The following is a 13,213-nucleotide window of genomic DNA, read 5'->3' as shown; positions in this document are numbered from 1 at the left end:
AGTTTCAGTCGTCGGTTGTATCAAAGCCGAGACGCGTTGGGCGCTAATGCTAGCGGATATCTATCCGCCAGTGGGGTGAAGGACTTCTTTAGGATGAAAATGCTGTCGGATTAATAAGTGTTATGATTTTGCCTCTCTGAAATGCCTCTTCCTGAGCGTATACAAGAAGCAGCAAGGTAGCTATAAGCTCACGGAGAATGGATGTATTGATCAAGATCTTTAATTCTGCAGGAGATTTTGTTATCTTTACGTGATGCAGAAGCGCCCGTGGAGCTTAGAATTTATGGTAGACGATTGCTACCTAGTCCTGGCAATTACCTCATTTCCAGAACTTAATTCCTATGTGAGTAATGAATATGAATTGCTGACTCTCAAATCATGAAGCAAAAATCTTTTACAAACACATCCCGATAGCCAATTAGAGATTAAGCATGCCGGTGCTGAGGAAAGTGAGATGAGATGGACTATTTATACATATCTCCGTACCCGTCTCTCAATAATATCTCACCACTCTACGTCAATAACACATGCAATAATGCTGACAATATGATCATGATGATTCAATGAAGATGCAAGTTCATAGAATAGAAATCAGAGAGTCGGAATAGAATATACACCTGATAAGTTACATATAATTAGTACAGAACCCATATGTTTCATTCCATCCTGTTGCATGATTATAATGATGGATCACATCAATAAGTTGAAATGAATTGGATCAATTATAATCATTATCATGACAAGTATAACCACATTCAACTCCAGAAGCGACGCCCCTGAGAATGTTATCCTTGCGAACCTCGTGGAACAGCGCTTATATTGTTTTATTAAATACTTATATGTCTGTTTCACGGGGATGGTTGAACTTTGGTTATATCAGCAAGAACCAGGTGTATATCGATATGTGTGCCTTGGCATCGGTATCGTAAGTTTGAGTTTAGGATGCGACGAAAGCCTAGGGTCAGCATAAATCGTCAAAAGCACAATATGGGCAACTTGAAGTGGTTCTGTTCAAGTTATAATTAAGCCCGCAAAGATTTTATTTCTGGAAAAAGGATGGCATTTTCAAGGGTATTTATGATGTGATGCAATGCTATCTTTTTGGCGTTTTTTCTTTTTGCATACTCTGGCTCTTTGGGTGAGCGGACGGACGGCGAAGTTGATATTCACGGCGAACGGCGATCTTAGGGTTTTGATGGGATTCCCGTTGGAATCTCGGATCACGGGTGTTTTATGGAAGACTTGGGATGCAGGGGGGGAAGGGGGGGGGGGGGGGCAATTGACTAAGGGAGGATTTGTCATGTATATGTTACTGGATGCGCATTTTCTGAGCTTCCTCGGGAGATTTAATGCTTTAGGTTTATGAATTCTGGAAGCTGGCAAAAAGCGTGTTTATTTACATGTCTTCCGAGATTCTTTGATTTTCTTTCAGCTTCCCGAGTGCGTGTTTCTTCTATATGCTAAACCATGTAGAGGAAGGGCTCGGAAATTTCGTTCAGACGTTGAATCGTAATCAAATGCCCTCGCTAGTGCCTGTTCTGTCCATATTTATTGAGTTTCTTATAGGTTTAGTTACTCGGAGCCCAAATCTCTTAATATACATGCACACTCACGCTGCTGGGGACGAATGTCGCTGTGCCCGAGTGTCAGGGTGTCTATTGTTGTCTGATAAGAAACCAGAACTCGGATTCGGATTCGGGCACCCATATCACCTGCTCTTGAATTTCCCCTAAGAAAAGGTTGAGCCGGCCCCGCTCGATAAGTGAATTTCTTTTTACTGTCAATATCAATAAATTGGTGATCTGCAAATGCCTCCGGGTAAATATGTTATGATTGTATATGTGTAGGTACAACTTGAGATCAAATGAATCAATGAACGAACTGTCAGTGTCAGTGGACCTCAAAACCCCGCCAACGGATGACGATATGACGATTTATGGGTGTTATGCGTATGATGGAGTTTAATGACGTATGTATACAGTAAGTTTAAGCAAGTTAATTGCAATTGCTTCTCAGGGAGAGATCCAGGCCCACTTTGAATGAAGCCATCGATACATCTGCTCGATCCATCATCACCGTGGTGTAACGAGGCAGGTAGTTATGACCGCGTGTAATCAACGTGTAGATAAACGGCGATCTCGATGAGAGTGCAGAACCGAGAACAGAACAGAATGCTAAAAAATACCTCGGATTCCTACATCATTGTTGATAAGTTACAGTATGCTAAATGTATGCCGAGTTTGTGTAGACCCGGCCTGCAGGACTGCTATTACTCGTCTTTAGTGGTTTCCTTACCTGCCTTTTGATTTTATTCGCCCTTTTTTCTTGCGCTAAGTGGGTAGCCACTCAATTCTGACTCTAGATTTGATCAATCACCTCACCTCACCCCACACCATCTCATTGAATTTACGTTATACTGCATGCATAGGTCAATTTCCGAGCAATGGTTAACATATTTATTAACACACCCCATACGCACGCACGGAGACTTGGCCGAGAATGCTCGATGCCCGGTCCGCTCGATGATATATATTAATACGCGCAAAGTTTCTTGGACTAATTACCCTGTCATGGCAGACAATTCAGATATTGTATCATATCTCTCAACAATTCTAAAAGATCAGACGCGGAAAGAGACGGGACCTGCTGCAAGTGCTGCTCCACGTCAGGTTAACAGGGTCCGGTGAATGCACGATGCATTGAGACTACATATCATTGAAGTTACTTAAAACAATTGGTAACTGAACTCGGAAAACCGCTGAAGTACTTGTACAAAAAAATTTTCACAGTAATTTTAGTTCAACATTGTGAATTTGAACTTTTGACACCATTCTGCATTCCAGCCATCAGACGAAAAGAAAAGAATCTTTCTCCTAGATTGAAGGTCGAGAGTCACCGGATGTGTTCTTACTGGAACCTTGATCAATGGAATGTTTGAGGAGGCAAAGCATTGAAGGTAGGGCAAAGCTGATCCCAAGCAGCTGTAGAGTTCAACTGAGTCACGGACTTTTAATAACAGCTATGGAATGAACATACGGGGAGGCTTGCTGAGTTTGATGGATTGGAAATCTTCTGCAAATACAACCGCCATACCACTGGATAAAGGAAGTGATCTGATTAGGAAAGTACTCGATTGACAAGCATGGAGACTTACGCTTCAAGATGCCAGTCAATATGGCTAATGGATGATTTGTCAGAACGTAGAAGGGCGATTAGAATTCAGCAAACGCACCAGTGCAGAATCCAAGGTCCAGCGTTGTCGGTCGTGAACCGTATGGTAACGTTGTCTGTAGTTTGTCGGCCTATATTGACAACGTCGCGCCTGACTGGATTGACATAGTTGTAGCGATTGCTACCTGCACTCCTCACGACGGAAAAGTCATGCTATAGAGAATGATCAGGAATGTCAAGCATATAAAAGTTTACCACATACGCCATGCAAATGCATAGGGTGCTACAACGGGTAAACATGAAGTTAAATATGATACAATCTTGATTGAGAAAAGCCTCACCGGACTTCCAGTACTGCCGCCAGGCATAGATATCTCTATGACTTTGTTAGGAGGGAGACTATACACCACTCCTTTGGGGAGCAAATCACTCGCTGCGCGTGCTCCGCTGAGGATCTGAAGCAACACCGGAACGCGGACTTCTGTGAAGGTGGCATTGTTGATAAAGAATTTCCTTGTTTGCTCATTGTAAGTGACATCTAGTTTGATGTTGACATCTGCAGCTCCCGGTCGTGGAATTCCCGGAGCGGCAGGATTATAGAGAGGCCGGAGGTTTGCCTCGATCAGAGGGTTTGAAACGGAAGCCTTTGATGTCGTCGGGTTGATGGTGGGCGCACCATAGTAACGCAGTATGGCAGAGTTGGCACCTCCCTCGAAGCCCCCTGGAGCATCTTCATCGGGTTGGGACCGAATCCAGTAGTTTCCGATTGGATTATTGGCATAAAGAATGAAGGAATATCGTTGACCAGCGAAAATGACAATTTCATTAACCGTAAGAGGTTGCACGCTCTGAGAGTCGGCTTCTATAACAGTCTATTGTCGGTATATGCAACATAGAGCACATTAATATTCATGATTGTGGTAGTTTTAAAGCAAAGCTTACCATAGGATGTCCATCAATCGAAAATGTGAACGCAGGACCGCACGAGATAGAAACCAGACGAAAACGATAACGTTTGTTGGGAATTACCATTACGACCGCTAGCGGAGAAGCAGATCCGCCAACGACACGACCTTTCCCGTTGATCAGAACTGAGTCTGCTTCGGCAGGAAGAGGCTCTAAATGGGCAACATTATGATACCTTCATCCCGATACGCAGTCAATTTGAATGGTACGGCAGTGTAATGTGTTTCAGGACCCACCAATCTGCAAGGGTGATGATTGTAGTTTCTGTAGATAAAATAAAAGTTCAACAACATCTACCCTGCCACGATTCAGGAACACAAGTCTTACCGTCGTCGATATCATACCTACATACGTCAACATAGATGCAGCTCGGAATGGCATCAATCAACTCACCAGGTTCTGTATGGATCAGCTGGGTCATAAACAACCAAAGCGCCTCTGAGGCCATCGCAATACTGCGTAGCTATATAAAATCTTCATCAATAACACCTTCGCCAATTTTTGGCGTTGCACACGCACAGTAGTGAGAATGGTACCAAAAAGTCCCAGCTTGATTGGCCGTGGGAAATTGATACAAGAAAGAGCGGCCCGGAGCGATAGGGCACTGAGTTACACCGACCACACCGTCGGCCCAGCTGGTTCCTTTTTGGTGTAAGCCGTGCCAGTGCTAAATAATTCCTCAGATAGTACGAAGGTTAGGGTAAGAAGAGGATTGTTACGATGCTGGTTCCCGTTAACATGGTGGTATCGGTTAACTGATTCACTACGTTGATCCGTAACGTGTCGCCCTAGGTAATGCACATCAATGTCAGTCCGCTGCTCGTGAATAAATCAACAGATAGACCTTTGTTGCCCGGATTACAGGTCCTGGAAAAGACAGGGTGTTGAACGATGCCCCAGCCAAAACGGTCCTATGAATCGTCAACACAAACTTCGGTGGGAAGAGGAGTGAACGTGTTACGAGCGCTTATTTCCATCCGGAGCTATGACTTTGTTGCCGATGTATAAATTAGCGGAGGGACCTATGGTGATAGCGTAGGTCTGGAGTCCCCATAGAAGTACAACAATGCCGCTTAGAAAACGCATTGCTTGAGAGCTTACAGAACTGCGAGAGTTACTGTGAAGCGGCACTGAAGCAGCATCTTATATGTGTTGTAGTTAAACAAAAATAGAAATCTAGAGCCACTCGCGCATTAAAATTAATTCTCTCCTGGTGCAAGACTAGAACCAACATCTCATCTACAGTGGTCCTACCTACTCGACGCCAATGAGACAAAAGTTTCAACATTGCTCGGTACCTCTTTACGTTACGAACCCGAAAGTACCTGGTCTACTCCAGAAATCAGGTCCATTAGTCTAGAAAAATCAGCCACTATCTCATTTTTGTCAGTACATGGTGCATGGAATCTCATTTTAAAGAGAGTTTGTTCCTTTCTGGAAGAAAAGGTTCGCCTATTAGACTCACATGCACAGTGCATTTTGAGGTAGGCTGTGTCTTTTTCTATATACATCAGCTTTAAATTGTTGATCAATTTTTAGGTGGAACATTTATGGTACAACAGTCGAAGAATTTTAAGAATTTCCATTTTACCTTGTCTTCTTGCCTCGGCCTGGTCTGGGGTAGCGTCAAAGAAATCATAGCTTTCGTATTTCGTTATTTCTAACCTGAGAAAGTTAGCTCATTCTAACCGTAAGTTGATTTCGAGCTCGAATAGTCCTGCACCTCTCCAAAATCGATAGAGACTCGAGCAGTTTTAGAGCTCAAATACGCAAGATTGTTGGACTTGATAAAATACTAAGCAATATGACCGCTTCTCTGGCCTCAAAGCTGTAAAAATCAAGACAAAGTATAGAAGACGTTCTCAGGTGTCGTTATTTTGATGTGGGATGGCGTGTCCAATGGAGTCCTGATTTTACGTAGTTCTAAACATGTCCAACAGCTGATCATTTTCCCCAACCATTTCTCTCCAAAGCCCTAGGTACGAGTGTAAGTTATAAGGTGATAGATGTGCGGGAGAGCCTACCAAATCATGTCAATTGGGACATAAACTCTACAAGAAGTTGAATTCGAATCCACCTGATTCGAATATGAGTCCTTCTCTGCGTCCTCCTCTTTGGCGTTAGCTGAGGCCTTTTCGGGAAAAATCATTCCCAATATTCGTTTCATTTCTCTACGCAGACCAGAAGTTATACTCAACATTATTCCCTCTGTCTGGCCTCAATTGTGTTGAGTTCAAAGGTCAAACTTGTACCTTAATCTGGTCAAGACTGAGCTGTAGAATAAATAAAACAGTTAATCTCCGTGTAGTATTGTGTATGTAATATGTCAATGCGGAATGATGCGAAGCCTTACACCGTCTCATCTGCTCGACTGCTCTCCTTGAACGGTGACTGTTAAACCATGCCAGGAATGCAAGAAGAAAAATAGGGTTATCGTGGGAGACTTTCTGGGAATGTGCGACGTACTTTTCTACTTTGGTGTAAGTTGCTAATTTATTGTTCTGTTGGGTCTTCTGGTGTCGTCCACTTGCTGCACCCGATGTCCTTCGTATACACACGTTCTGGGATCTTTACCATGGGTGAATACAGCTTTTAATGTTGACTATGAGGCAATTGGCGGTATGTCCTGGCGTCGGTTGGCGAGGACACACTGAGCCCAGTAGTAACGATTTGTAAAGGAGGTGCATAGAAAGCCCACCGAGTATACATTTTGAGAGAGATATATGCGCGCTCGAGCGTACCTCGACTTGTACAACGGCAAGTTGGTGAGTAAAGTTCCAATGACCTTTAGCCTCAGGCACATACATGTATGTGCCTGAGCTACTGGGATAACAGGAAGGCGTCTGAAGGCACTGGTTAGTAGAGTCGTCTTGACTCTGCAGCACGTACCTGAATGGTACGTACACAAGTTAAAATCCGGTCCTCCATCCATGCTATAGGCGCTATATCCATCTAAGGAAACTCACAGGATAAATCCACTCGGATTGTGTGACCGCACCATCTGAATCCGAGTGGATCCGAGTCATCGATGCACCTACAAATATTACTCACTGAAGATCCATCATCATTATCATCATCATCATCACACAGCGTCATCACCCGTCACGCAGAACGAGGTTCCGCACAGGGCCGACTGCGACCGCGTGGTACAAACGTGTACATAGATGGAAATCACAAACTGTAAATAGTGAGAGTGAGAGCGAGAGCGAGAAAGTGGATGCCGGTGAGAGTGTTACAGAAACGAAAAGAACAGGACGGAAAATGAAAAACAAACCCCGCGTGTAAAATTGTTGCGAATCGGAGTCGTGGCTGTGCTACTTTAGGCACAGTTTGCACAGTTGCTGATAAATCACGTGCGCTAGATGTCTCTAGCACATTCCTTGCTTAGGCAAGTTGGTCGAAACGGAAAGGCTTGATTATTACTCATCCCTCCTCTTCTTTCTCGTTCTTCTACCATCGCCCTTGAGCTGCGCTTGGTGGTGCGTACGTATTGCATTGGGACTGTGGATCTACAGTGTATCTCGAGCTTGAGCTTGAGCCTTAGACTTGGACGTCTGGAATTGGACTTGGACTCGGACTCGGACCTTTCGACTTTGACCAGCAGCTGCAACTCTACCTCTACTCTCCCTCATCTCACCCACCAATCTCTTCCCATCTTACCCCATCCCATCTGCACCACTCGAAAGCACGAGTTTCCATAGACACCAACCCACACAACCCAAACCATCGCACAAACAATCAAACACCACATCCACAAATCCAAGAACTCAAATCAAAGGGGATGTCAGAGATCCGCGGTCTCCCGCTGCTAAGTGGCCCACCACCACCGCTCGAGATCCCAAGCGCGAGCGCGAGCTCGGACGACTCGTGCAGGAAGTGTAATAAGGAGTTTAATATTCTGTTTGCGAGATCGAGGAAGTGTAATCATTGTGGTGCGTGTTGTTTGTATCTTTGTCTTTTGTCTTTTTGAGGGTCGTGCGGTCGAGTAGAGGTTGGGTGCGAGTGTTGGTATTGATGTTGGGTTTTTTGGAAGGGAAGAGGTCTTTCCTTTCGTTTCTCTTTTTCGCAGCATTTCTTAGTTTCTGAATGACATTCTCATCATATATTCTTTCAACTTACTTCCCCTCACTTCACTTCACATCACCCCGAATCGACTCTACCCATCCGACGATACGAAACGATTTGTTCCCCACTTCCCCAATCAATCAACACATCATCTACGCGCTCGATTCGATTCGATTTCGGCAGGGTATGCTTACTGCCACAACTGCACAGACTACCAGGCGATGATGCCCCGGTCTGCAAATGGTACTGGTGGTGGGGGTGCGTCCACGACGGGATACGATGCTGTACCTGTATGTGCATTCTGCATAGAGCTTTTGAACAGTGAGTGCTGCATCCTTTTTTCTTTCATTGAATCCAAAACCCCTGCGTTTGATTGTATGCTATGGGAAAGTTCCGTTGCTAATCAATTCCTTGTTCCTTGTATTATGTTGGAACCTGTCTATGTGTCCCTTTGTGGGTGCGTTGCGGTATCGTTATGTATCTCAGTCACTGCTGCTGGACGACATCAGCTTAAGACGATGTCGCTTGCGAAACTGAAGAAGTACATCAATTCGTATAACATCAAGATCGACCGTGCGGTGGAGAAGGACGATCTCATTGACGCCATCATCTCGGCCAAGGTGCGCCTCCCCTGACAGATCTCAACTTAACGGCGTTCATTGAACATCGCACACTTGATAAATAGGCTCCAAATGGGTGTTTACCTCCGGCGAACGAGGTCTGCTTGTTTTTGTCTGTATTTAAAGCCAATAATGAAAGTTTAACCATGTTGTCGTCGATTGCAGAACTATTACAGAAAATACTCTGTGCCGAATAAACCGCCTGGGCGCGCGCGTGGATTTTTTTCTCGTCAACAAGGCCCGAGCTCTGCGCAGAATACCCCGCCCCCAGTCCCGCCACGTAGTGCGGACAACATGCCCGAGTTTGCGCGGCCTGATTTAGCGCCGGATGGCCCTCCGCCGCCTCCGCCTCCGCCTCACGCGACATACCCACCGCCGCCCCCTCAGCAGCAACAACAGCAACAGGGCTACAACTGGCAGCATCACCCACCGCAACCGCCGCCGCGTCCACGTTCAGCGTACGGGAACTCGGCGCCGCCACCACAGCAACCGGCGCCTGGGTTCGGTTACAATCGGCCTCCCCCGCCGCCACCACAGCAGCAGTACCACCAACAGCAAGCTCCCCCACCGCCACCGCCTCCGCATCACTCACGCCCGCCTCCTCCGCAGAATTATCAGACGCGCCCGACACCGCGATACCCCAGCCAGCCTCCCCCGCCCCCGTCACATACGCACCCACAGTCGTTCCCCCACGCGTATAGTTATGGGCATGCGCATCCGCCGCCACAGCCGCAAAATCAGTATCACTATCATCAGTACACCCAACCTCCGCCGCCGCCGCCCCGACAGCGCGCTGCGTCGACACCTTCGCATCCACCTGCGGCTGCAACACCGACTCCCCCTCCCCCTCCCCCGCCGACGCTTGATGAGCTACTTGCTATGCCCACCTCCGATATATCAGCACTGAGCATCTCGGCGCTTAAAGCTATCCTCTTCACGAACCATGTTCCTGCGGGACATGGGCAGATCCTGGAGAAGGGTGATCTCGTGCGTAAGGTCGTCACACTGGTGGAGGACGAGCGGGCTGAGCGCGAGCGGATGCGGAGGATTGAGGAGAGGGAGGAGATGGAGAGGTTGCAGCGGGAGCAGGAGAGACGGGAGGAGGAGGAGCGGGTGAGGATGGAGAGGGAGGAGGGGGAGAGGGAGCGGGAGAGGCGCGCAGCGGAGAGGGCGAGGATGGCGCAGATGGATGGGAGTGGCGGTGCGAGCGCGAGTGCGAGTGGGGAGGGAGAGGGAGGTGCTGGGGAGGCTATGGTTACCGACGAGCCGTCGGCTTCCGCGGCGGACAGTGCGCCCCAAGCGCCTACTCCAACGCCCGCACCTGCGCCTACGCGTGCCCCGCCGAAAACGCAGGGTTCGGCGTCGACGCTTGAGCGTACGGGGCTCTGTGTTATTTGCCAGGACGAGGAAGCGAATATCGCCATTGTGGATTGCGGGTACGTGGCTTTTTTCGTTTTTGTTTCCCTGCTATATGGGCGTTTTCTTGCTTTGCTGACGCCTTATTCTTTGCAGACATATGGCGATGTGCAGAGGATGCTCAGATCTCGTTATGGCAAGCTCACGCGAGTGCCCACTATGCCGCACGCGGATTGTGACAGAGGCACGGTTGCTGAGAATCTTCAAGACATAACATAAGAAATACAACATGGGAAATACCCAATCCTGAACTATTCATATTCAGCGCTCAGCATCTGCATTGTTCCTATCCACTTTCTCTCTTTCATTTTTTGGTCTCTGGATATTCCACTCTGTGTATCGATACTCACTCACTCGCTCACTGGCACTCTGACGTTCCAAATCTATTATCCCCTCCCTCTATTGTCTTCTTTTCTTGAACCGTAATTCCACACATAGATGAGCGGGCGGATGTCTGCTGATTCTATTTACCGCCCCGTATCCCGCCAGTCTCTATTCACCGTGACGCCGTGGGACGACTTGTACTCAGCCCGTCGTCGGCATCACCGAATATTCCTTCTTCTATCAAACTCACCCTGTATTCCAATATCTTTTTCTTTTCATTTCATTGTCACATGCATCGTCCGTTTTTAGGGACACATATCTCCTAATTTTCATATTCTGACTACACTTTTCATGTACTGCACTTCTACAGTTTAAAGCTGCACGCTTGAGATTATCTGTACCCATTTTTGTATATCAATATTCATCTCGTCGACGGACGAATCGAGAATCGAGCAAGCTGCACAGCATATGGCTGCCCAAGTGGGGAAATATTCCCCGTAAACTTATTTAGGTATTTTTCTTACTGCGTGAATTTGTAAAAAATATGTTGGAGTGCGGAAACATTTTTTGAGTGCGCAGATTGTTTTCTAGCTTAGCCGTAAATATATTTGATTGCGCGGAAACATATTTGACTGCGCGGAAACATATTTTGGACATATTTTGCTAGCGCATGTAAATTTTTACTGCCCTCAATTATATTTAATGCATAAATCCTATGCGCGTAAAAACATTTTGAGCCCCAAACAAATATTTCGATGCGCGGAAAACATTGTTCAGTTGCACTATTTCTAGCCTAAAGTCACCAGCCGTTATGCCGAGATTATGTAAAATAATCTAAAATGGCAGCTCGGCAGACGCAAATGAGGTCAAGCTCCGACTGTTTTCTACAAAATAAATAGCTATTCTCTATTCATTACCACTTTATAGAGAGATATAACAGCTTCTGTAGTAGTACATATGTGTCAACTATACACTACAGGTCACTTTGAGGACTCCCCATTAGTAGTACAGCCTGTACGCCATTTAAGACACCTCTGGTACTGTGTAAAAATAACTGTGGGAAAGACATCAATCAGTACATCTGTGTGTGTGGTATGTGCATTGGTGCATCTGTAGAGTCAGGCATAGTTAAATACGATTTAAAAACATAGAAAGACATTTATTCAACAATAATTAATGGGTACTAAGACACCGAGCACAGCAATGACAAATGTGAAAGAGGATTAGTGACTGCAAGCAAAGCGAAATTGAACAGTCGGAGATTGAACTCATTTACGTCTGCCGAAGTGCCATTTTGGATCATTTTACATAATCTCGGCAATCACGGCTTCCCACTTCACATAAGAATCAGTGACTGTGAATAATGTTTTCCGCACAGTGAAAGGTTTGTATGGCTGCCCAAGTGGGGAAATATTCCCCGTAAATATAATTACCTTATTTTTGGAAAGTGCATCAAGAATAAAAGAAAATTTGCGCGCGGAAACATTTGTTTGGTGTGCAGATTGCTTTCTGGGGCAGTTTGATGATTCCGTGAACACAATTGGCTGCGCGGAAACATATTTCAGACGTAATTTGCAAGTACGAATGCATTATTTCTACCTTAAATTACATTTAACGTGTAAATTACATGCGCGTAATTATATTTTGTGCGCCAAACAAACCTTTCAATGCGCGGAAAACAATATTCGAAATGTCCATTTCTTGACCAAGGCGGCCAGCCGCGATTGCCGTGATTATGTAAATTGATCCTTTATGGCACTTCGGCACATGCTCATGGAGTTAGAGCTCCGACTGTCCTGTGTAATAGTCGTCTTGCTATTACCATTCTGTAGGGTAAGGTATAAACAAGTTTTGGGTTATTTATATCTAATAACACCTATCTGGTGCTTATGAAAGCTCCCCATTGGTGGTGCAGCTTGTGCACCATCTCAGAGAAACTGCATATATTGTGGGAAAATCATCAGTCAGTACGTCTTTGCCTGTACCTTGCACGTCTGTGAAGTTAAGCATGTCTATATAGGACTATAAAGTCATACCAAGGCAATATTTAATGAGTAAAAGTGTAATTACTGACCATAGTACTTCATAAATGGCTGTAAAAGAAAACGACCCTTTGTATTTAAATTATAGGTTATGCCTTCAGTCGGAGCTCTAACTCCATGAGCATGTGCCGAAGTGCCATCATGGATCAATTTACATAATCACGGCAATCGCGGCTGGCCGCCTTGGTCAAGAAATGGACATTTCGAATATTGTTTTCCGCGCATTGAAAGGTTTGTTTGGCGCACAAAATATAATTACGCGCATGTAATTTACACGTTAAATGTAATTTAAGGTAGAAATAATGCATTCGTACTTGCAAATTACGTCTGAAATATGTTTCCGCGCAGCCAATTGTGTTCACGGAATCATCAAACTGCCCCAGAAAGCAATCTGCACACCAAACAAATGTTTCCGCGCACAAATTTTTTTTTATTCTTGACGCAGTTTTCAAAAATAAGGTAATTATATTTACGGGGAATATTTCCCCACTTGGGCAGCCATAGGTTTGTTCAGTGCGCAAAATGTATTTACGCGCATGTATTTTACACAGTAAATATATTTTGGGGAGACCATAATGCACTCGCGCATGTAAATTATGCGAAAAATAT

General features: G+C 45.5%; 2 protein-coding genes across 2 annotated transcripts; one reads left to right on the top strand and one right to left on the bottom strand.

Moving 5' to 3' along the window:
* Positions 1-2,922: 2,922 nt before the first annotated feature.
* On the bottom strand, positions 2,923-5,223 carry JR316_0008984 (Laccase-2; the record flags this gene model as incomplete). The annotated part of the gene is made up of 14 exons (XM_047894695.1): positions 2,923-2,981; positions 3,037-3,095; positions 3,155-3,178; positions 3,233-3,384; positions 3,434-3,454; positions 3,513-4,043; positions 4,114-4,312; positions 4,374-4,401; positions 4,465-4,481; positions 4,531-4,600; positions 4,657-4,804; positions 4,857-4,925; positions 4,982-5,048; positions 5,099-5,223. The coding sequence occupies 14 exons, from the start codon at positions 5,221-5,223 to the stop codon at positions 2,923-2,925; spliced, it is 1,569 nt and encodes a 522-aa protein (XP_047746154.1).
* A 3,203-nt stretch (positions 5,224-8,426) lies between these two features.
* JR316_0008983 (uncharacterized protein) lies at positions 8,427-10,452 on the top strand (the record flags this gene model as incomplete). The annotated part of the gene is made up of 5 exons (XM_047894694.1): positions 8,427-8,523; positions 8,689-8,822; positions 8,888-8,920; positions 8,988-10,258; positions 10,335-10,452. 5 exons carry the CDS (start codon positions 8,427-8,429, stop codon positions 10,450-10,452), a joined length of 1,653 nt encoding a protein of 550 aa, XP_047746153.1.
* Positions 10,453-13,213: the final 2,761 nt, after the last annotated feature.

Source organism: Psilocybe cubensis, chromosome 8 (genome assembly GCF_017499595.1).
Source record: "Psilocybe cubensis strain MGC-MH-2018 chromosome 8, whole genome shotgun sequence".
NCBI lineage: Eukaryota > Fungi > Basidiomycota > Agaricomycetes > Agaricales > Agrocybaceae > Psilocybe > Psilocybe cubensis.
The sequence above is the reverse complement of the archived record's forward strand: the minus strand, read 5'-3'. Positions and strand labels throughout refer to the sequence as shown.